Here is a 24298-nt window from a genome sequence, read left to right on the forward strand (position 1 = left end):
GTTCCTGGTGTAGTAAGGGGTATAGGAAATGACTTGGGTGGCCATAGAGAACATATATGATCGATATATGATTGTGTATACACATACACACACACACACACACACACACACACACACACACACCAGGATATGTATACTAGGCAATGGAATTTGAATAGCATTTCAAGGAAAACTTGTGTTGTTATCGGAATGTTGGCCCATTCCTCTCCCGATACACAGCTTCTGCAGACAGCCCTGTGCTGCTCTGATCGCTCTCTAAAGGAGTGAATGGACAATGTAAACTGTCTGGCTTTGTATTACTTCCACATGACTTGAGCCCAGTGTTTAGCATTATGGAATTTTTCTTTTAAGAAGAAATGTCTCATTGGGTGGCGGTGGCTCATGCACTAATCCCAGCACTTGGGAAGCAGAGGCAGGGGGATCTCTGTGAGCTTAAGCCAGTCTGGTCTAAAGAGTGAGTTCCAGGGCAGCGGGGGCTACAGAGAGAAACCGTATCTTGAAAAGAAGAAAAGGAAGAAAAGGAGGAAGAAGAAGAGGGTGAGGAGGAAGAGGAGGAAGAGAAAGAGGAAGAGGAGGAAGAGGAACAGGAAAAAGAGAAAGGAGGAAAAGGAGGAGGAGAAAGAGGAAAAGGAAGAGGAGGTGGAGGGAGAACTTTCCTAAACACAAACACATTCCACTCACAGGAACTAGTACACAATTCAAAGTTGACAATAATTTTTAATAAATACACTTGACCACAAAAGGCAAAGAGTGAAGAAGTTAAACTCCCATCCAGGCAGAGACAACAGCTGCCAACAGCCCGAAGCACGCTGCATACAGACTGAGCATTCTTACTCAGAAATCACCCACAAAATGCTACAAAGGACAAAACTGTGATGTGTGACCTGGAGTGAGTGAAAAACTCCAGACTGTGGACCTCTATCTTGAGTTAACCTGTATACACACATACATGTGCGTGTATGTATTGTGTGTGTGTGTGTGTGTGTGTGTGTGTGTGTGTGTGTGTGTATATATATATATATATATATATATATATCCACACACATCCACATACATATGAGCCCTTGGGTTCCAAACTCTGTGGAGAATGCTCAACAGTGCTGGTTTCTGGTACCCAGGAAAGAAATACAACAATCCAGGTCCCTCTGTAGCCTGCCAAGCCCCAGCTGTCACCCACAGGCAGGACGCACCTAGGACGGCATGGCCTTCCAGGATGAGAACATCAGTGTGCCATATCAGGGTTGCCTTCTCTGTCAGCAAAGCCTGCAGGGAATTAGGAACACCAGAAACTACCCAACAGACAGACAGACAGCCCACCCAGTGGACACACTCAGGGCCCAGACACTGGGTCAAGGCTCCAAAGCTCTTTAAGCTGCGCCCAGTACATCAGCTCCTGGTGGTAACGGCAGACTGTGTGGTCAGCACGTCATGGAGGCTGCCACTACTCCCACCCCATCACCAAACAAAGAGGGTGCTCAAGGTTTCTGGAGAGCCAAAAGGTGATCCAGGCCTTGGGATTCTTGAGCCTGGGCCACCTGAATAGATAGACGGACACAGCCACACACTGGTTTGCAGCCGGCACCAAAGCTGAAGACCACAAATGCATCTCATGAATGGAAACAGAAAAAAAGAAAAGAACAAAACCTTTTATTTTCTTTACAGAAACCGATTAAACTATCTGCATTTTCTTTAGCATCTTTTTTTTTTTTTTAGTATGTGATGCCACGGCCATGAAAAATAATCTCTAAACCGCCTTTGTTGAGCATCAGAATGAGACAGCTGGTTGCTGGCAGGAGGAAATGTTCAATCTTGTCACTTCCAAAAGGAATTCATATTCATAATTAATGATGCTTTTGTCCATGCCAGAAGGAAAACTTAAAGGCTCAACTATGCTTAAGTAAATTCTCCTCAAGCCAACTGCAATACAATTTTATAAATTATAGAGCAGAGGAAAAGAACAACATCTTGTCAGCTGTGAGGAAGACAAAAAAGACAAAAAAAAAAATTAGATGAACAATGCAGTCATGCTTCAAGAATGAAACAGGCCTAGAAACATTAATTTCTGAAAAATAAAACGCTGGACTTTTCAGTCTTCCCATGAGATAAACACTAACCGAAAACTCCCATCCTACAGGACATGTGTGCCCACCACTACAGTGCCTCAAAGACTCGGTTCTTTATGCCCAAGTGTGCTAGTCAGGAGCAGAGTGGCAGCGATCTACTGGCTAAAGATACTAAAGATAAACTACCACAAGATTCCAGAGGTCAGAGAGATGGTTAAGTGGATAAGAGCACTGAATGCTCTTCCAGAGTACCCAGGTTCAATTCCCACTACCCACATAATGGCTCTCATTTGCAATTCCAGATCCAGAGGACCCGACTGTCTCTCCTGACCCCTACAGGCATCAGGTGACCCATGGGGCATGGACGCAAGCAAGCAAAATATTCATGTGGATAAAACTGGGCTTTGTTTTAATTAAAACAAAATAAATGAGGTTAAAGAGATGGCTCGGCAGTTAAGAACACTGGGTACTGGCTGTTCTTCCAGAGGACCCAGATTCGATTCCCAGCACCCATATGGTGGCTCATGAACTAGTCACACATGTGGATCACATACAGGCAAAACACCCATGCACAAAGAATAAAATAATGATAATTTTTAAAAAATACTCTTTGGTTTCAGAGTCATTCCTATGGAGCTTTAGAAATAAAATTAGAAAACTCTTAAATTAAATAAACTCTAGTGAAATACTTGAAAGAAGTTTCCCTAATGACAATACCCCCAGGACGGGGTCTCCAAATGAGCATCGAGAAGAAATGTAAAACCAAAACCCACTTCATTTGCTCGTCATAAAGGAAAGATGGAAATATCATAGTGAAACCTGGAATTCTGTGTGCTTATTCAGAAATCGAGTTTCATCCAGCAACTAGGTCACGAACCAGGGGTAAAATGATGGATGGAACACAAGTGGGCTACAAGTTCAGGAAATGGCAGGAAATGCCTGCTTCATGGTATGAGCTTTTGTCTGTGATTAAATACATGTCCCCAAACTCATCTTTTAACATCCCGAAGGTTACCAGTCTGCAGCGTGAAGCACATTCATGAGGCTGTGGAAAGAAACATCACGGCTACCAGAGCCTTCATGTCTTGCATTCAGTCTTATTAAGATAATGAAACGCTTGATACCCAGAGAGCACAGTGTCATGATGCCCGGGGCATGTGCACTTTACTAAGTACTACTGAGCTGTTTGCCTTAAAATGGTTAATTTTAGGTTCTATCAATTCACCTCACTTAGAAAGAAAAATAGTTGTGTTGCTATTGTTTAACAGGTAAATTCTCCCCTTGAAGCAGCTTTAGGGCTAGTGACAGAGCCCAGGACATCAGGACCAGTGATGTGACAGAAAAGCCTAGGTTTCAGAGGAGCTGACAGGAGACAGCTAGACCTTTAGGGGGAAAGCTGGAGCACAAAATGACAGAGAACTGAACACAGTCAGTACTCAAGAGAGACAAACACTAACTCCAAATTCACTCACATCCATGTAGGGCCCAGACCTGACCACAAATACCATTAGCCTGATAGTTATCACATTTACAGCGTGTAAATATTTACTTATGATAACGATAATCTGTATATTACAAACTGGAAAGATCATAAACATAACAGCAATTTAGCCCACAGAATCAAGGGGAATTTACAAATGTCCAAGTCAGTCAGGGGCTGGGAGATATAAAACGGGAACTGCTGTGCACACAGAAAGCTGAAGAGCCGAGGCAGGCAGGGCAGAATGGGATCAGAAAAACGCACAGAAGTCCTATGACAGGAAGGCATTAATCTCCATAGTTAGACCTGCTCAAGCTTCACCAGTTATGACACTCTCACATTCAAGAGCTTATCTGAGGTCCATGGTCACCTTGATAGGCAGGCATGGTCACCCTACAGTCTTCTCATGAACAATGAAGCTCAGGTGTGTCAGAATGGACTCCCACTCATGGCCACCTAGTGAGGAAAGAGGAGAGGCCTGGAGCAGTCGCCAACCAGGCTGTGTCAGGAAGGCGGCTCCACGGCCTTAGTCGTCAAGCATTCTGTCTTAGTTACGTGTCTGTGTTCTGTATCTGCTGTGTCAAAACACCATGACAAGGCAACATAGAAAACTAAGTGTTTAAGTGGGCTTGCGGTTCAAAGGGTCAGGGTCCGTGACAACGGAGCAAAGGCGTGGTGGCACCAGCAGCTGAGAGCTCACGCCTTGATCCACAGTCGTGAGGCAGAGAGGGCACTAAGAATGGCTTGAGTCTTTTGAACTCTCAAAGCCAACCCCCAGTGACACACTTTCTCCGACAAGGCTCCCAATCCTTCCCAAACACTTCCACCAATGGGGGACCCAGTGTTCAAAGACATGAGCCCTGGGGGCTGTTCTCATGTAAGCCACCACGTGCTCTTCATCCTGTCACCACTGTCATTTCACTTAATCCCTTACTCATTAGAGCAAGTGCTTGTTTTTTGTATGATATGGAATTCTAACTGTAGTGGTTTCTCCAACGAAATATGGCTTAGAATTGTTAAATGTCTAAAATCCCAACTTAGCTATGCACAACTAAAAACCCTGCTCGAAGGGCCAGCAAGGTTGCTCAGCAGGTAAAGACACCTCCCACCAGGCCTGACAACCCAAGTTTGATCCCCAGGACCCACTTGATATAAGGAGAGAAGCGGCACCCTTAAGTTGCCCTCTAAACTAAACATGCATGCTATGGCATACCCCTCCCCCAAATCAAATGAATAAAATGTAAAAAAACAAAACAAAACAAAAAAGCAGGCCTAGCACAATGATCCAACTTGTCTGCAATTGTTTTGAAAAAGGCATAGCCTTTCTTCCATTAAATTGCCTAATAACAACACTTAAAAGACGCAGTGTAGAGGCTCAAGAGATGGTTAAGGGCACTGACTGCTCGTCCAGAGGTCCTGAGTTCAATTCCCAGCAACCACATGGTGGCTCACAACCATCTGTAATGGGATCCGATGCCCTCTTCTGGTGTGTCTGAAGACAGCTACAGTTTACTCATATACATAAAATAAATAAATCGTTTTTTAAAAAAAACCAATTCAGTGATTTTCAGCTAGGGGCGTTGTTTACTCTTGAGAGGCCCTTGGCACTGGTCAGAGGCCTTTTTTAAACTTATCAACCAGAAGGAAAGACAAGGTACAGGCTAGCTCATCACAAGGAATGATCTCACCTGAAGTCAACAGCACTGAGGTTGAGAACCCCTGATCTAAATTCTAATTAAATAGTCCTGTGTGACTGATCCCAAGGGTGGAAGGAACATAGAGCCAAAATACCCCCGAGACCCAGAACTCCAAACTGCAGAGCTTCACAACTGTGTGGCCATGTCATTTTGAACACCACCAAGCCAGTTTCCTCATCTACAAATTAGGTCCCTACCACCCGAGCTGGGTAAGAACCTTGCAGGTCAAGTCTCAAAGCAGACCACTGTGATGGGCAAAGGCTCTAGGCACTTGTTTCTGGAAGACATCGACACCCCGAGTTTGCTTTATACAAATTCATCTGGAAAGGCAAATGCCAAAGCAACAGGCATCCACCTAAACCTGGGCTCCCCGTCCTCTTCCACACAGACCACCCCCACTCCGTGAACCCACCCGGATCCACCACCCCGGGGAGGCCAAGGGTTGCTGACACAACCCATCATTCCCTCCAGTTACAGTACAAGGAACCCACGCTGCCCCTGGGTCTAAACCGTATCATCAGAACGAAGTGCTGCTCTCATAATTAGCATCTGCCTTTCCAGGGCACAGATGGCGATCACATGACGAAATCACAGATCAAGGGCTGAGATCCTGGTCGGAGAGCGGGGGCTCTGGCACGGTTCTGGGCAGCTGGGGGTGGGGGTCAGGGAGCTCAGGCTGGCCGCAGTCTTTGTCTGCCACCAAGCCCTTCTGGCACAGACTGGGGCAGAACCAGCTGGAGTCAGCAGGTCAATGCCAGGGGTCAGTCCTTCTGTCAGGGCGCAATAGAGGGAGAGGGGATCACCATGGTCCCTCCACAATGTTTTTGTACTAGATGAGGTATCCCTGGCTAACCTTTGGGAAGCTGCTCCACTGTAGCTCAAAGGGCTGTGTTAACTGTGTTAACGGAGTGTTAAAGCCGAGCCAGCGAGCAGGCGAGTGCTGGGGTTTATTCATCTTCTTTGCAACCTCCACCTTCCCCCTTCCCTTATTTTAAGAGGAGGGAGAAGCACCATTGTACTGAACTGTGAAATGCACTCCAATACGGCTGGATATTCGTTTCCATGGTAACCTAGGTCCCTAGGCCTTGGCACACACAGCAGGAAATGCTGCAGATTTCCAGAACCTTGTCTTTTATTAGAATGCAGAGTTCCATGGTGAGTGTAAACATTAGGGAATCTCTGTCTCTCTGTTTCTGTCTGTCTTTCTGTCTCTTCTGTCTCTGTCTCTCTCTCTCCCACCTCTCCGTGTGTGTGTGTGTGTGTGTGTGTGTGTGTGTGTGTGTGTGTGTTATTGTACCAAGACAATGCAATGCAAGCATAAGAGCCAAACCATTCTTACTGTTAATAAGCTTATGTCAACTATAACTGAATAAAAGATAAGCAAAACTTGTCTTTTCCCCTCCAAAAAGGCTATAAGAAAACAAAAATAGCTTCCATTAAAAAAAAAAAAGGATCCAGAAGGAAGCAGAAAAACTGCTTTGTAATACCAGATGACCAAGAATTCCTTATAAACAGAGTGTGTGTGAGAGAGAGAGAGAGTGTTGTGAGAGAGAGACATGGTGTTGTGTGTGTGTGATGGGGTGTGTGTGTATGTGTGTGTGATGGTGGGGTGTGTGTGTATGTGTGTGTGATGGTGGGGTGGCGGTTCCTAAGTCACAATCATGGAAAACAGAGGACAGATGTCTACCCACAGCCCTCGCCACTTCCTTCTTGCACATTGTCACCATGAAACCAACCAGGCAAAGCAAACTACTTAGTGAGCAGTAGTGACAAGGCGAGAGCTGGGCAATCTCCACTTCTTCCTCTTTAGCCTGTGGCCTGGGGCAAGTGACCTCACTGCTAACACTGGCCACTTTCCTAACAAAAGCGCACACTGGGCACTGCTATGGTCTGAAGGGCTTGACTGATAGAGTGCTTGCCTAGCATGCATTAAAGCCCTGGGCTCCATCCCTGGGAGCAGATTAGACACCAGAAATCCAGCATTCAGGAGGTAGAGGGGGGGACCAGGCGTTTAAGGTCCTCCTTGGCAGCACGGTGAATTTGAGGGCAGCCTGGGATCCACATGGACCCTATCTCTCCAGGAAAAAAGGGATGGGGAAGGAGAAGGGTAAAGGGGGAGGGAGAGGGAGAGGGAGAGGAGAGCGATCAAGGAAAGACAGACAGGCATGGGAGGGACAGTAATGGAAGTGCAGAAACATGTACCTTCTTGAATTAAATTTTACTTCAAACTATTAAAAATTAGAACATTACAATCAAATTTCTATTAAAAGATCAATAGAGTATGATAAAGTCCTAGGTTCAATACCAAAAAACAAAACAAAACAAAACAAAACAAAGGAGACCAGGGAGATGCGAGTTTAAAGATGCGAGTTTAAATGCACTCGCTGCTCTTGCAGAGGACTTGGGTTCCACCACTAGCACCCACACAAGCATCTCTAACTCCAGTTCCAGGGGACCCCAATGACCTCTTCTGACCTCCACAGGCACTGGGCATGAATGTGGTGCACATCATTGTGCTAAGAACTAGTATTTTAATTTTTTTTTAAATGATGGGCTGGTGGGATGGCTGAGTGGGTTAAAAACCTGCTGCCAAGCCTCACTACCTGCAGTTTGTTCCCTGCACGCACGCACTCGAGGTATGAAGGGGAAAGTCAAGGAATGCCCACTGAACTCCAGCTGAGCACCACAGCAGGCTCCCCCACACCATACAAATAAAGCTCACACCCACAAACTGAGTGCAGTAAGACTTCTCAGTTGTCAAGTTTCCTTACTATGCATCTGGAAGAATTTACTCCAGGTTCCTGGAGGCAGGGGAGCGTTTGAATATTCATTATCTACTTCATGAATTATTTCCCAATAACCCATTTTCTCCTGCAGTAAACCAGCTTGCAAGTGTTTAGTGACTATGACATCATAAGTGGTTGCCACACTGACATGTTTCTTTGAGCTGGAACTTTGGAGGGTAAGATGAGGAAGCTATGCATTATGGGAGAAAACATGGTGGCACAACATCAAGTCTCTTCAAGGTCGAGTTTACCTCCCAAATTGTTATTTTTAATCTGAGATGGGCAGGGTTCAGACCAAATCAAGCTAATGCCTCCGTGACTAATGACTTTTCCAAGAAAGCTCTACCTCACAGAAAATACCTCGCCTCATCTGTATGATCTACAGCAGCATCTTCTCCCACGAGCATTAACCAATGTTTCACCAACAGTAGCTACAAAGGCTTTTGAGTGGGGTGGTTCAGAGGAAAAGCTAGTTAGTGAACTGGAACGGAAAGGGTGGGGCAGAAGGCAAGGCAATGGTCTCCATTTAGAGTCAAGCTCCTAGCAGCTCAGGGCCCTATAAGCGGGAAGAGGTCACCAGTTGACTAAACTACTTCATACTGCCTAAGACGGATAACCGCTCTGCACAGCTCGGGTCGGTCACCCAGAAAGATACACACATCCTTTCCAAATGCAGATTTTCCTCCTTCCTCTCCACTGCAGCAGAGACTGATGTCCTTAGCTCACCAAGGCTGCAATGACCAAAGTCGGAGAGTGTGGCACACATCCTAACAGGTCACCTGAATGAACACACCCAGGGAGACGGGAGACAGCACTGGACGGAGTGAGGGCGAATGCTGCTTCTCACCACTGTCAGTACTGCTGCTGCCCACAAGAGGACCAGACAAAAACCCGGTTGCCCTCGTCACGTGCTTTGGTGGTGAGGTCTCAGGTGACACGCAGAGTAACAGACCGCTACTCTCTCAGGAGATATCTCAGGGGCACACGGTTCAAAGCAAACACCAACCAGACACAAATTGGTTAACCACCACGAACACTGTGTCTCTGGCAACTGGTACTTCCCACCCCAGGATCAACAATAAAGGGCCACAGGTGGAACAAGACCAGTGCTGCAGAGGGGAGGGTAAAGGGGCTGCCACCTGACTGCCGCGAGTGTGCTGTTCACGGCTTTCCAGAACATACGCACTTGCCTTCCAGAATAATCGAATGCGTAATTAATGTAACCACCTCCGAACGCAGCAACCACAAACGGCTGCGCAAAAATTGTAAGATTCATTTCAGTATACTTATATATAAACAAAAGCATTAATAAAGTAGCTCCGATCGTTCTAGTCTTTATGTATAATGTCATAGTGAGGATTTATAAGGTCAAAGTCAAGCATCATCTCCTATTGTCCAAATTCGACACCACTTCACAGAACGTAAAGAACAGAAAAAAGAAGAAGATAGCTTCCCATCCACAGGCCTGGTTTTAGCAGTCGTGGGTCCTAAGCCAAAGGCACATGACTTAATGCTGACGAGCCAAAATGGCTCCGGGAAACATGGGGAATCCTCCAATCCAGGAGTGCAGTAGGAGAATGCGCCTGTAAGGATGATTCGGAGCCTGGAGCCATGGCAGACTCTGCAGTCTCTGCTCTCTCTAAATGGTTTGGACAGGAAGGCTTAGGAGCTGCGGGATTTATCTTGAATCTGTTTACTTATTAATGGCCACGGGTTTTAGCTCTTATTATAAATAGCAACAACCTGGACAAGATTTTTTGCACATATTTTACACAGAGGCACTCTTTACTCACACCTTATGTAAATTGAGACCACAGCCATACTTACTATAAAACATAGGTAGGTGCACGTATATAAACATGCACATGTGTGTACATATACACACATGCATAAAGTGAGGGTCAGGCAAAGGTTCATGAAGCCTCCCAAGTCGTGTTGAGCACAAGCTGTCAGCACAGGGAAGACTGGCTAGGAACGGAAGCTGGCCACCCTGGAAAAGGCTTGAGTTCCGTATTTTAGACAGGAATCTTAAGTGTAAGTCTGAACCCTCAGTTCTTTCTTCATCTGACAACCAACACTTTAAAAGGATTAGCGCTAGAAAGTCCAATCGACCAAGGGCTATTTATTTGGTATGACAGACACTGAAGTCACTCTCCATGTTCCCGTGACTCAACGGTAGTTAGGAATGGCCAATACATACATCATCAGATATAATGGTGTGCCTGCTTCTCATCCAGTTACCAAAGGAGGGCCGCAGGGCATTTTTACAGAACTCGGTATCAGGGATGCACATGGCCAGCTTGCTTACTCTGGATCGGTCGTCTCAGAGGCCACGCCCATCAGGGTATGCAAATCCTCTTCCCGTACTTGGAATGCACAGCAGGTCACGGCTCACCTGCTCAGAGGCCGCCTTCCTTATTGCATCTACAAGCGGTCTGGGCCACTGCTTTCCCTAAGCATCACTCTGTCTGTCTGTCCCCAGCTACAGGGACTGAAAGGAATGCTTGGAGCCAGAAGTATTAGGGGTGGCTGATTTTTTTCTTCCCCAAGCTTAGAGACAGACCCTATTAGAGACAATTCTACACATACTATTCGTTTGTTTCATATACACCTGATCTGTACATGGTCTCAGGGTAGCTTCATGTTATTTTTAATCATCCTGAACATGAAACTGATTTTTGTAGTGTAGAATTTCCCACTGTGGTATCATTACTTACTCAAAAAGGTTTGCGCAAGCATTTTGGATTTCAGATTCAAAAGGCAGGAACGGATGCTCAGCCAGTATTTTAACAAAATAAAACGTGTGTCCCTCAACACAAGAATGGACATCCTTTAAAAGAGGATAAAGCCAGGCAATGGTGGCACATGCCTTTAATCCCAGCACTTGGGAAGAGAGACGGGAGGATCTCTGTGTTAGAGGCCAGCCTAGTCTACAGAGTGAGTTCCAGAAACCCTGTCTTGAAAATAAAAGACAAAAAAAATAAAAAGAAAGAAAGAAAGAAACACAAACATAGTTCTTTAGACATCCTGTCTACACGAAGTCAGTAACTACTGTACTGAACATTTTTTCTCTATCTCTTACACACACACACACACACACACACACACACACACACACACACACGCACGGACACATTTCTACCATCAAAGAAATTCTCCTGCCAGTTGAGCCTACCTAGACCAAGCAACCAGTGTCTTTATGTCTGCTACTGTGGTGACCACCAAGTCCTAGCACAATGGACTTCGATTTAAAGCAAAGGCAAACAAACAAACAAAACGAATAAGAGAGAAAAAAATAAAACAAAATTGTTTTGAGTTTGCCAGCTAGTTTCCTCTTTCACGAAATATTGCATGAAAATTCTTATTTTTTTATAGCTTTGTTCTTCTGCCTCACACCCACATACCTCATGTGAACCATAACTGAGTGGTCAAGTTGAAAACAGCAAAACCAAATTCAACAGTGTTTTCCAACGCATCTTCAATCTAGTGTTCTTACACACACACACACACACACCCTCTTCACCCCTCCCATTAGAGACTTCAGCGCTAACCCGTGATGTGCCAGAAACAGACGCATGAAGACTGCAAGGAGAACATGCTGACCGTGAGTTTGCTGACTGGCTGGCTCAATTTGCCTCCTAAGGAGAAATTAGCATGGAACCTGTTTCTCAAATGCTCCAGAGTTCTTCCCTTGCCTGGAAATAACCACAGAAGATGTGGTCTAAAACACCAAAGCGCTTCCCACAGTGGCCACGGGCTTGGCTCCGGGTTGTCCGAAGGCAGTGTGAAGCCTTCTGTGCTTTATGAATGAGTGCAAACACGTTCCTTTAAAGCAGTATTTCAAGATCTTTTTTTAAAAATATTCAGCACTGAGCTTGCAAGAAGGACCTTTTTATTTTTTAACTAACTCTTTTTTTATTATTATTTTCCAGTTTGAGGCTAAAGTACTTTGTACACGGTAGTCATATGGCTCTAATTGCAAACAAGAAAGTTCTAGAGTGGAACACTCAGGTCATCCAGAAGTTAAAGGCTACTAACATCTCAAACAATCTGGTTAAAGTAAAACTCTGGGGCAAACAAGAGCAGCCCGGCTGGAGCTCGGAAATTTCCTAGCACCATCTGCCCAGCCAGGGAAGATTCCTTCCCTTCCCCCACCCAGCCAAGTGCAGGTGGCCACCTTCCCTGTACCATGACCTCCTCATGGGGGCAGGGGACTTCCGGCTACGGTGAAATATGAAGACACACTGGAACTCTCAGAGAGGGGTCACCAACATTCAAATTCTGAACTCTCAAGTGCACTCTGTCCAGATGTCCAACCCAGCAGGCCCCCATGCCCAGAGGACTCCAGCATTCTCTCCAGAATCTACCAAGGCCCCTGAGCGGGGAGCCATAGTCACTCACTTGTTCAACAATGTCAGAAGCTCGTATATGATATTGGGACTCAGGGCTCCCCATAAAGGAGAACACAGGTCATCAGCTGGAGCTTCCACAGTGTGGGGATAATGGTGACAGCAAGGCTCCAACAGCAGCCTGTGCCCTGGAGGCCCTAAGCAGTCCCGCATGAGAGATGAAGGATTCGGAGGTCATGGGACTCACACAGCTCAGGGAAGATCCTCAGCTCATACAGAGGCCGGGAGAAGGCTGGAAGAGTATGTGAATGCACAAGCAGAGGAACCAAATGTCCTGAGGCTCTCGGGAGCTTCTCTGTGGGTGGAGACGCCACTCGACAGGTGGGTTATGGGAAGGTGGCAAGAGGCCCCAAGGGACAGAAGAAATGAACCTCACCAGGAAGCAAAGTCTCCTAGGAAGCTTTTAGACAGACTCCAGAGTCCCACCGGACTGTCACCACAGCCCTCAAGACTGCACCTGAGGGCTGGGGATTTAGCTCAGTGGTAGAGCGCTTACCTAGGAAGCGCAAGGCCCTGGGTTCGGTCCCCAGCTCCGGGGAAAAAAAAAAAAAGAAAAAGAAAAAAAAAAAAAGAAAAAGAAAAAGAAAAAGAAGACTGCACCTGAACACAAACATCTTCAGGGATGACGGTTCATGCCCAGAAAGTGCAGACAGTGGCATTTAACAAACAACACATCCCAAAGGTGTGCATCGTCCACCGACATCACAGACGATTTCTAAAGGAGCAAGCTTGCTTGAGCGAATCTAAGCCTCAGAGATTCTCCTCACCTGCCTCGGAGGCCTAGGCTCACTGATGAAAGCACACCCCTGACAGGCACTTGGTCCCAGCTCTACCTGTCCCACCACTCACAACTCTAACTGCAGGGGGATTCCCACAACTCAATGCAGCCTAAATGCCCATCTCTGGAACCCAGTTTCTTGCTCCCACCCTCCATTTTTGTCTGATTAACTCTGCCTCCTCGATTCTGTTCTCTCTGGAATAAAAGCAGAAGCTACAAGGACAAATTAGAAAAGGAAATTTACCCCACCCAACTTCATACGTAGCCGATTTAACAAGACTTACGCAGTGTTTAAAACCATGGATAATGAAGGAAGGGATGTTAGTCTTTTCTTGGGACCCCCCATACACACACACCCCAGTTCTTTTTGCAGTGAGGAAATTAAAACTTGGGGCTACACAGCTAGAACAGCCAAAGTCCAACCCAGACATCCCAGCTCCCAACCAGGGTTTTTGCATGGATTGGGATTTTTAATGCCTTTGGGATGAAGTCACTTTAAAACCAATTATAAGCACACGCTAAGATCAGAGTTCCTTATGTAAGGAACCCTAACTTACTGGTTAGGGGGGAGGAGCTCCCATTCACTGGCCAATGACCTGCCTCAGTTTCTACACATGACCTGCTTTGACTCTACCCCTTGAAATTTTCATCACAGGGTGTTGTAAGAACAAAAAGACCCTGGGTCCTCTTACCCAGCTCTACTCACTACCCAGCCAACCACGATCCAAACACATGAAATGGAAAATTCTAGAAATAAAGAATTCCTAAGTTTCAAATAGCTTTTATTGTAGTATCATTATAACTGTTCTCATTATTAGATGTTGTTAATGTCATTGTGCCCAATTTACACAATAAACCTTATCGTATGTATACATGTATGTATATATTTATGTATGCATACATGTATGTATGTGAGAAAGCAGCATGTATGTATGAATGTATGTGAGAAAGCAATATGTATGTATGTATGTATGCATATATGTATGAATGTATGTATGTAAGAAAGCAGTATGCATGCATGCATGCATGTATGTATATGAGAAAGCATACATACCAGGCATCTGATGTGGGTCTTGGGAAGGATCCCCAATAACAAAGAAGAGACAACTCTACATGTAAACCACTCAAAGCAGAGTCCAGCCCGCAGGACGTAGTAAAGGTTTTCCATATGAAAGCCATGCTCACTTTTAGATGTGATCTAGTCTGCCTGGAACCCATTTCTTTCCTTCTGAAAACCTTGAGCTCTTGTGAATGGGCTTGGCACACGCCCAGGATGGGTTTTCAAAGATGTAAATGTAATTACAGTAAAACACAAAAACATGGGGAAAAAAAGTCACACAGCACTGTGCTCTTCAAAGGCCCTTGCTGACCTAAGCAAACAATGTTGTGAGGACCAGTACTAGAGGCTGGACACAGTAGGCACCCAGATCGGGCACTCACAGGTGTGCGGACACTCCCTAGCACACATGGCTGCCCGCTGCAGCATACTGAGAAACCTTGTATTCATTCCCTGTTCTTTTCTTTCCTTGGTTTTTAACTGACCCAGAAAAATGCATACTCACCAACTCAAAGCTTTCAACTCCAGAGACAGCCACAAAATCTAAGACAGTTAACACCTATCAACTAATCTTTTGTGGCCAGTGAATCCAGAGAAAGAGAGCATGCTTCTGTATCTTACATAAATGAGATATTAATTCCAGAGTGTAAACTAAACATATAGAGCTGTGCCTATTGCCAATAAACTCAAATTCCATCATTTCATTATACACATTGTATAGTGTGTATATATATGTACATATATATATATAAAATACATAATCAATATATACATGAGCACAGTCAAGTTATATGCTTTTATTTAGAAAAACAGGATCAAAATAGAGTCCAGATTTCAACACTGTATAAAGAATAAGTATACTATGAGAAGATTGATTTGATCCTCATAGGAACTACTTGTAGAAGATTTTCATAAATAAACTTTGCTGATAACTCATGCTAAAGATCTCATGAATGACAAAAATCTTTCAGAGCTCTTTCCTTTGAGAACACAAAAATATGAATATTCTGGAGCCAGAAACCAAACCCAGTTAGCATTATCTTGACATTCTGGATACTGGTGCAGTAGAGATATGAGACGCAGGGAGAGGCTCCATAGAAATGTAAACCATGACAAGGGGATGGCACCGCCCAGCTCTATGGAATAGCCACTGCAGAGAATACAAAGGACTGCCATGCGGTGGTGGCACACAACTTTAATACCAGCACTGGGAAGCAGAGGCAGGAGCATCTCTAAATTCAAGGCCAGCCTGGACTACAGCTGAGAGTACCAAGACAGGCAAGGAAACCCCTTCTCAAAAAGACAAAAAAAGAAAAAGGAAAAAGAAAAGAGAAAAGAGAAAAGCAAGTGCTGACAGAGATGTAGGCAGAGGAACTCTTCCCTGTTTATGTAGGAGCATAAATTAGCACAGTCATTTGGAGGACCACAGAGGTTCCTCAAATATTAAAAATAGAGCTAACATATGATCCAGCAAGGCCCCCTGAGTAATATTTAAAGGGAAGGAAATTGCACGTGGAAGACACATCTGCAGCCGTTTATAGCAGTACTGTTCTCGATGGCCAAGAAAGGGACACCGTCAACCAAAGGGGGGCGGGGGAAGATATGGTACAGATATTCAACTGGACTGAACACACAGCTGGAGACGTGGCTCAGTGGCGAAGAGCACTGACTGCTCTTCCAGAGGTTCTGAGTTCAATTCCCAGCAACCCATGGTGGCTCACAACCATCTGTAATGGGATCTGATGCTCTTTTCTGATGTGTCTGAAGACAGCTACAGTGTCTTATATATATAAGACATATATATAAATAAATCAAAAGGAAGAAAGGAGGGAGGGAGGGACGGAGGGAGGGAAGAATTGACATAGAATGGTGGTTACAGGAAGGAAGGAAGGAAGGAAGGAAGGAAGGAAGGAAGGAAGGAAGGAAGAAAGGGAGGGAGGAAGGAAGGGAGGGAGGGAGGAAGGGAGGGAGGGAGGAAGGGAGGGAGGAAGGGAGGGAAGAATTGAACATAGAATGGTGGTTACAGGGAGGGAGGGAGGGAGGGAGGGAGGGAGGGAGGGAGGGAGGGAGGGAGGAAATTGAACATAGAATGGTGGTTACCAGGGGCTGGGGAGAGCAGCAAGAAAGGCCAGTGGAGAGAGGCTAAGAGTACACAGCTGTGTACCACTGTGAAGCCCACAGCCTTCTACAGACTCATCCTTTCCGGTGAGGAATAAACCACTAAGACAGGTCACTCATCTGGAGAGCCAGCACTCCATGCTGCTCAACCATGAAGACTTGAGTTTGGATCCCCAGCAAACACATAGAAGCCAGAGTATAATGTCAGGAACCTGTAATGGGGAGCGGGGACACAGGCAAAGACAGGTGGAGGTTATGAGACAGAAACCCAGACAGGATGAAATGATAAGATACAGGCTCAGTGTCAGAGGAAGACACCTGACATTGACCTCTGACCCTCACATGCTGGCACAGACACACACACACACACACACACACACACACACACACACACACACACACACGATATTCATAGATGCATCTGCTGCATAGCCTGTAACAGCAAATACCTGGGGGAGACACAAATCCAGCCACAGAATAATAGTTAGAACTCGCTCTATGCAAGATCGAGTCTACTAGACATAGAGATTGGATCTACAGTGCTGGCAAGGAATTGGTGCCACAGTGTGGAGCAGAAGCCCAAGTGGCTTTAATGTTTCCTAGGAGTGGCCATCTGAGAAAGAACTGCATACATACTGATGTGAAGCTAACATTTTCCTCCTGGGGAGGGAGTGACAAAAATGTTTACAAAGGACACTAAACTTTTTTTTTTTTTTTGTAAAGAGAACATTCCATAAGTTTCCCATTTTCTTCTTTTTTCTAAGAAATTAAATCATTGGCTTAAGAAGTACTTCCAAGCTTCTCATATCACCATGGAAACAGTTCCTGTCAGCCGTATATTCTGTAAGGCATAGGGGCTCCCACATCCAGTGAAAGAAAGCAGCCATGCTTTGGATCCTAAACAAACTGTGCTGCTGAACGACCTGAAACCAAGTGGCTTAAAGATGTGTCACACAGGAGTCTGTTCACAGTGACATTGCCCCGCCCCCTCGCCCCAAGCCTGGCTCTAACTCATTACCTCCAGAGAGCCTCTTCCTGCTTCTTTTCCAACAATGCCATTTTTTTCCTCCCCTGGAAGCATGAGAATTTCCAGGCCCTCCAATCCCCCACTCCCACCCCACCCCAAGAAGTACCCTGGGAGCTGCCTCTTCAAAAACTCAGGTTCTTACCACAGGAAATCACAGACAATCAGGGTCACCTTTCCCGTTGCTCCTTTATGATCCACCCAGCAATTTAACAGTAAAATCTAAAAACATACTCTGAATTCTTGAGCCTTGGGAATGCAATCCCACACTGGGCCTGGTGGCTCACACCTGTAATCCCAGCACCCAGGAGGATCAGGAGTTCAAGGTTATCCTCAGCTACATAATGGACTCAAGGCAGTCTTGGCTACTTAAGACTGTCTCAAAGGAGAAAAAAAAAAGATGGCGGCTCAGCAGGTAATATAACGCCTGCTGCCAAAGATGGAGGCCTGAGTTTGAGCTCTAGAAACAGAGGACAACTCCTGCAAGCTGTCTTCTGACCTCCACACACACTTGCACAAGGGAAATAAGGTATGCATGGCTGACAGTTCCAGACACAGCTGAGGGGAGAAGGAAATACATCGTGGATGGATATTTTCTTTTTCACATCACTAAACATTGGTTTGCACGTTAGGTTCTGTAGAATCAAAGTTTCCCCAATTCCTACAACAGGTTAGATCTAAGTTAAGTCATTTTAAAGACATTTCCAAATTATACGGGTTAGGACCTTCACCACACAGACAAACCAGATGAAGGAAACTTGATGCTGACGTCACTGTCATGTTTCCGTGGGAACCTTTTGCAATGCTGTTGGCATCTCAGAAAGGAGGAGAAATGGTACCTCCCCTGAGAAAATCTCCCGGATTCCCTACGCTGGGTAATAGCTCATTCTCCGACAGTCCCTTGGTACCGCGTGCTTCAGCTATTACCTTACCACACATACTATTTCTTACCATAGGCACTCCTTATTTACACATCTCAGTCTCCCTACTCAAACTGTGTGCCTTTTGGGGACAAGGGGGAAACATATTGATTCTTGTGGTCCCGTGACAGTCCTGCAATAAAAGGAGTTTCAACCTATGAATATTTAATTAAGTGCCCACAGTGGGTCTCAGTGGACCACCGGAGGGACTGGGACCAAGACTCAGCCTTGCCCTAAATGCCCAAAGTTCCCAGTGTCAGTGAGAGCAGGTTCATAGCTATCCATGCAACGAGGGAGCCCAGAATGACCAGCCAAGGAACAGGCAGAGAGAGGCTGTGTGGGAATGAGAGGAAGGTAGGCCTCCAAGTATCCCCTTTCCCTTGGCGCCTCTCACACGTCACAGATATTCCTGGGACTCTGAGCCATGAAATCTTTTCAAAAGATTTCACCTTCTGGTCACTGCTTTCCCAAACATATTCTAAACATGAATTAGGCTCTGGACGCTTTGTCTTGTGTGGTACCATCAGGACTGTATCGATCTCTTGTTCACAGGGTCTGCATCCAAAGACTAGGGACAGAGAGATGGTTACGGCCCACAGGACGATGCTCCTATCATAAAAGGATTCCTTGTTTGACAAGGACAGCAGCCATGTAATTGTCTCCAGGACTTCCCATCCCAGGAGGTACCATGGGGGAGCATAAAGCAACCTGTGCTGGAGGGGTCACAGCAGGACCAAGGTGCAGCTCGAGGCTCTATACCAGGCCCGTCACTCCAGTCACACCCACAGCAGGCCGCCTAGGAGGAACAGTGGCTCCTCCCCTTTCTTGTCTAGTCTCCACGCACACTTCACTATCTGGGGAACTGGTTACAACTTCTAACATGCACAACCCCACAGAGTTAAAAATATATGAAAACTATGAGTCAGCCAGGCTCTGATAACTCGAGCCGCATCTTCTCGGGAAGCCACCCAGGGGGAGAGCCCACGTGCTGGATCCAGTTAGCGCTGGAAGGCAGCCTCCCATCTGCTCACCACGTGTGTTGGTGGCCATGTCAGCCACTTTCTGAAAGGCGTCCAAGAAGGCAGCTGCTGCTACTACTGTTGTCCTGAAATGCAAACAGATAACAAAAGCGTGAGGAATGTCTCACTGGCAAAATCGTTGCACCTCTTAGGCTAAAACCTCTGCTACACCGGGAGCAGAAGCCTCCAGGGAAGCAGTCTAGGGGTAGACAGTGTTTTCTCCCTCGCACTCAACCGCAAAGATGGCCCGACTGCGGAATTACTGAGCAAAATTTCTACCCTAAAGAAGAAAATATTATTAAAGTGTAGACGGTACAGGTAACATCAGCCTTAGAATAGGGAAGTAATTTATGTGTACGTGAATTGGCAGGGAACCAAATCTTGGAGAGCAGAAAGTTCAACATTTTACTGCCAAAAAGAAAAAGAAAAAGAAAAGAAAAGAAAGAAAAAGAAAGGAAAAGAAAAGGAAAACCGAGACCACAAGTCGAAAGACATTTTAGAGGTCACTGGTTCATACAAGAGTGACTGATGCCCTGCCACTATGACTCAAGGCCCAGATTGACCCACTGCAACACTAGCTAGGCACAGCTTTGCTCCCTAAATCCTCAACTATACCAGACTAAAATACTGGGGTTTGGTTTCATTTGTTTTGTTTTGTCCGGCCCCGGGATGCTCTTTCAACTGCATCTTCTGAAGTCCTAAAAGCAACCGAGGGGAGAATTAAAGCTCAGTTCCTGCCTTGGGAATCTTCCTTAATTCTTACTCATTCCCATAAGCACAACCAGCTGGATGCACTGGTCACTCGGTGACTTAGGACACTGTGAACTGAGAAATGACCAGAGTCCCACCCAGGCTGCTCTGTGACAAACCAACAGAAGTCGCCTATCACTCGGGGACTTCAAAATGAACTCGAAGCCTGATGCAGTCTTCAAGTGTTTATTACATGACGCCAGTCTCTACTGAGTCTTCCTCCCAAGAAGGCAAAGTCACAACAAGAGAAGGACTTGAGAACAGAATTCAGAATATAGAAAAGGAAATGGTCTGTCTCAAACACAGCGACAGTGTCTGTGCAACGAAAGGTTTCTAGGAGGCTCTGAATATGGTCCTTTAAGCCAAATTTCAAAATCAGGTCTGAGAGTTTCTAGCAGATCAAGAATATATTCTGTTCAATTTTAAACAATCGTCCCCCTCCCCCTTCACACACATACATGAGCATACATTTGAAACATTTTTAAAGTGCTGACATCAAATGCAAACATTGAAAAAGTTATCTTTATCAGACATCCTGAGACTTATAAATAGCTCACTCTGACTTACGATTAATATCTGACAAGCTGGCTTGATTTATTTATTCTCATTCAACTCAATGCCAATCAACCATATTTTATGAGCCAGCGGCAGACAAAGCCTTGTCCGTTACAGTCACTGGAGTAGACTTCTACTGCAAACTAGGACGATGGTCAATTTTGAGGAATTAAGAGCTTTTAAATGACTGTCACACTGCAGTTTCTGACAGCACAAAGGTCATCTTGGCCCTTTCTTTGAGCACACAGAAAAAAAGGAACCACCAAGAGCTAACAGGATAATTCAGCTTAAACACTCCAAGACAGATAGACGTGCCGCTTCTGCAGTGGTAACTGCAGCCTTTCTCCAAGACTCAAAATTAAACTCTCAGTTTGATAAACTGACAAAGAAATGGCCCCTGATCTCAGAAGACCTAGATTGGGGACATGGTGGGGACAGGTGCTGAGAAGTCTACCTTGACTTTTACTTTCTGCGTTCAAGACAGGCAGTGAGCTCAGTACTTCAGGCTCCACCATTCTCACCAGCTAAAGGCAAGGAGAACAACTTTTCTCCAAGCCCACGCTGACAGCCCCTCAAACAATCAGAGGCTGGACAAGAAAAGGAAGGGGAAACTTAAATGCTTTAGTTCAGGGGGAGACCTCCTACAGGAGGGACGCTAACCTATGTGAGATGAGCCCAGTGGATGACAAATGGCTAGGAGGCCAGGGTAGCCCCATGACAGGAGGCCGGTGAAGCCTTCAGAAGAAGACCCAGACATGGCCCAATGAGCTCAGAAATCGAGGAGACAGCCAAGGACTCGATAACTGGAGAAGGTATATATCCAGGGTCTGATGTCTACTTGGGGGTCACATAAAAGGCTGCAAACACACCCCCCCCCAACTAAAGCTGAAGGAAACCCACGTGCTCTGGCCAAGTTCTATACTACAGAGGAGCCACGTGCCTGTAGGCAACAGCTCTGAGCAGCAGCCCTGCATAGGCTAAGACATGACAAGTCACCCTCCCTTGTCTATCAGGGGTGGCTCTTTTTCCCAGAACACCCCTACCTCCTGCCCCACTGCTCTGCCCTCTCACCCAGTCTCATCTGTCTCAATCTCGCCATCGAAGACTATCCAAACGGTCCTTTTCAAGTGGCCCATGCTTCCTGGGGTATCCACCAAGCGCAGCCCAGACGTATCTCTGCTCACACTGACTTCGGGAAGGGTGGAGCTGCAACCTGTGAGCATCTCGTCTATCACAGCAACAATAACGAAACAGGCACACTGGGCCACGTGGGGCTCTTAGAGAAAATCCTAGCACGCACACTGTGTGAGCAGCTTCTCGAGATACAACCTTCAAACTGTAAAACGTACTTCTAAGTGTCTAAGGGTCTATCTCCATGGCTTCTAGTAAATGTAGACTTGGACAGCCATCTTCAAATCCCAACGTGAGAACATTTCCACCGTCTCAAAGACTCCTGTCCCTCATCCGTAGTAAGTTCCCTTTAAACCCCTGGCCCAGCCTCCCGCTGCTGAGCTCATCCTTATGTAAATGGAATTGTGTACCAATGTACACTGAGATTTTAAACTCTGTGTGTGGAGGACAATACAGGTGGATGAGAACGAACTTGGGACTCTGGAACCTGACCGCTCCTGTTTATCTCTGTTTCTGTCACCAGTGGCTTCTCTATGAACAGGCTGTTACCTGTGCCTCAGCTTCCAGATCAGGAGAACTGAAACCTGTGCTTAACCTTGTGCGGCTGAGATTTCCCACCAAGTTCACATGCGCCTGGCACACAGTGGGTGCCACGTAAACATTGCCCACGATTACTCTATGGAATCAAACTCTGAAAACTCCTAGGGCAGGAGGCAGAGCAGACTTAAGTTCGAATTCACTGAGGTTGGGGGGTAGGGCAGGATACTGTGAATTGACACAGCTCTACGCCGTGCCTGTTACTGTTACAAGCTTCTCTATGTGTGACGCTTCTAAATTTAGGCCAGATGTGTGTGCCGGTCCCCCTCCCTCTGTCTTGCCTGAGGATGTCGCCTTTTTCTGTAGAACACGTGTGTCTACTTACCGAAGCTGGGACTGAAGCTTCCCTGCTTTGTTTATGAAGTCTTCCCAAACTGGATAGCTCCCCTACGACAGAACAAAGCCAGCAATCAGTCACAGTGTGGTGAGTCAAGCGCCCGATTCCAACCACGCAAGGAACAATCCGCAGATGTGATCTTCCTCCGTAGGGTTCTTTCATATATACACCCTGGACAGGCAATGGCTGTGGAACTGTTTCGGATACGCCCTGTCCCTATAATCTTGCAAATAACCATGGACACGGACAGGAACTAGCTTTGCAAGCCAACACCTACACCTTGGAGTCTGCATTATGTACACGGTGGGTCCAAATTTTAAAAATATAGAACGTGCCCAGCAGTGGTGGTGCATGCCTTTTATCTCAGCACTTGGGAGACAGAGGCAGGCAGATCTCTGTGAGTTTGAGGCCAGCCTCATCTACAGAGTGCGTTTCAAAACAGCCAGGGCTAAACAGAAAAACCCTGTCTTGAAAAGAAAAAAAAGCCCAGAACACACACAGCTCTATCCTGGGTCACCTGTGCATACAACATGGCTCTGTCTATTCTCTTTGTCACAGAGCCAGATGACTGAAACCTCTCCTTAGGACAGGTGACTATCGGGGTTGGGGATTTAGCTCAGTGGTAGAGCGCTTGCCTAGGAAGCGCAAGGCCCTGGGTTCGGTCCCCAGCTCCGAAAAAAAGAACCAAAAATAAAAAAATAAAAAAATAAAAATAAAGGACAGGTGACTATCGAGAAGTAGTATCAGCCTATCAGAATCCTAAGGCTCAAAAATAACCTAAAGATAGCCTCCCAGCTGATGTTTAACCCCGGCATCTGTGTGCACTATGGCAACAGGTGGTTTCCCAGCAAACTTCAGCAAGGGCTCATCCCACGCCCGGGCTACCTATGTCAAGCCATCTGTCCATAGCGTTCACACGGCTCTAGGTCTAACCTTCCAGAAGTCCTTAGGATCAACACTGATAATCTTTGATAATCTGATAATCTATACTGAACTCTGAAGTCCAACCGTGCTTCACCAAGGGACCCCACCACACAGACCCTCCATAACCTAGAGCACAGCGTGTCTCTTCCTCCTGAGTACAGTACTAAGACACAAATGAGTAGGTTCTGTTCTGAGCAGGGCAAGCCAGCATGCAGCCTGCCACCTCCCTCCCCGTACATATTACATATTTATTGAGATGAGGCGGCATCCACCAAGACGTGACTCCAAACGAACCCAGTAGAGATAAATCACGGTGGGGACGTGTTATCTATCACTGAATCATTCACCTGGGGGTCACAACGGTAGGCTTCTTGACAAAGTAAAAATAGTATTGTGCCGCCTCTTGTTTTTGTTGCTAAGAGGAGCAAGGTCGGGAGTGGGAGGGATTAAATTAACCACTGCTGAGCCCAAACTGTCTAAAGGTGCAGTGGAGCGAAACCATGCTATCACGGCTGCCATGGAGTGTTTCCTCCTAACCTCGCTGCTGTCTCTTGGCCTCGGCACTCCCAGCACTCTGGTTGTGTGGATCTCTGCTGTGGTGCTGGCCTGTACCTCAAAGGATGGCAGGCCATCATTGGCCTCTGCCTACTCCC

At 46.1% G+C, this 24298-nt stretch overlaps 1 protein-coding gene across 27 annotated transcripts in view; it reads right to left on the minus strand.

Moving 5' to 3' along the window:
• The window catches only part of Mtss1 (MTSS I-BAR domain containing 1), a 139200-nt gene that overhangs the window by 92458 nt on the left and 22444 nt on the right, over positions 1-24298 (minus strand). For all 27 annotated transcript variants that reach the window (XM_087558046.1, XM_087558041.1, XM_087558045.1 and 24 more), the window contains 2 exon segments: positions 22710-22771; positions 19364-19437 (listed from right to left, as the gene is read on the minus strand). In XM_087558046.1, the coding sequence (XP_087414172.1) occupies positions 19364-19437; positions 22710-22771 (136 nt within the window).

The sequence above is a fragment of the Rattus norvegicus genome, chromosome 7 (assembly GCF_021556685.1).
Source record: "Rattus norvegicus strain SHRSP/BbbUtx chromosome 7, alternate assembly SHRSP_T2T, whole genome shotgun sequence".
NCBI classification, from domain to species: Eukaryota; Metazoa; Chordata; class Mammalia; order Rodentia; family Muridae; genus Rattus; species Rattus norvegicus.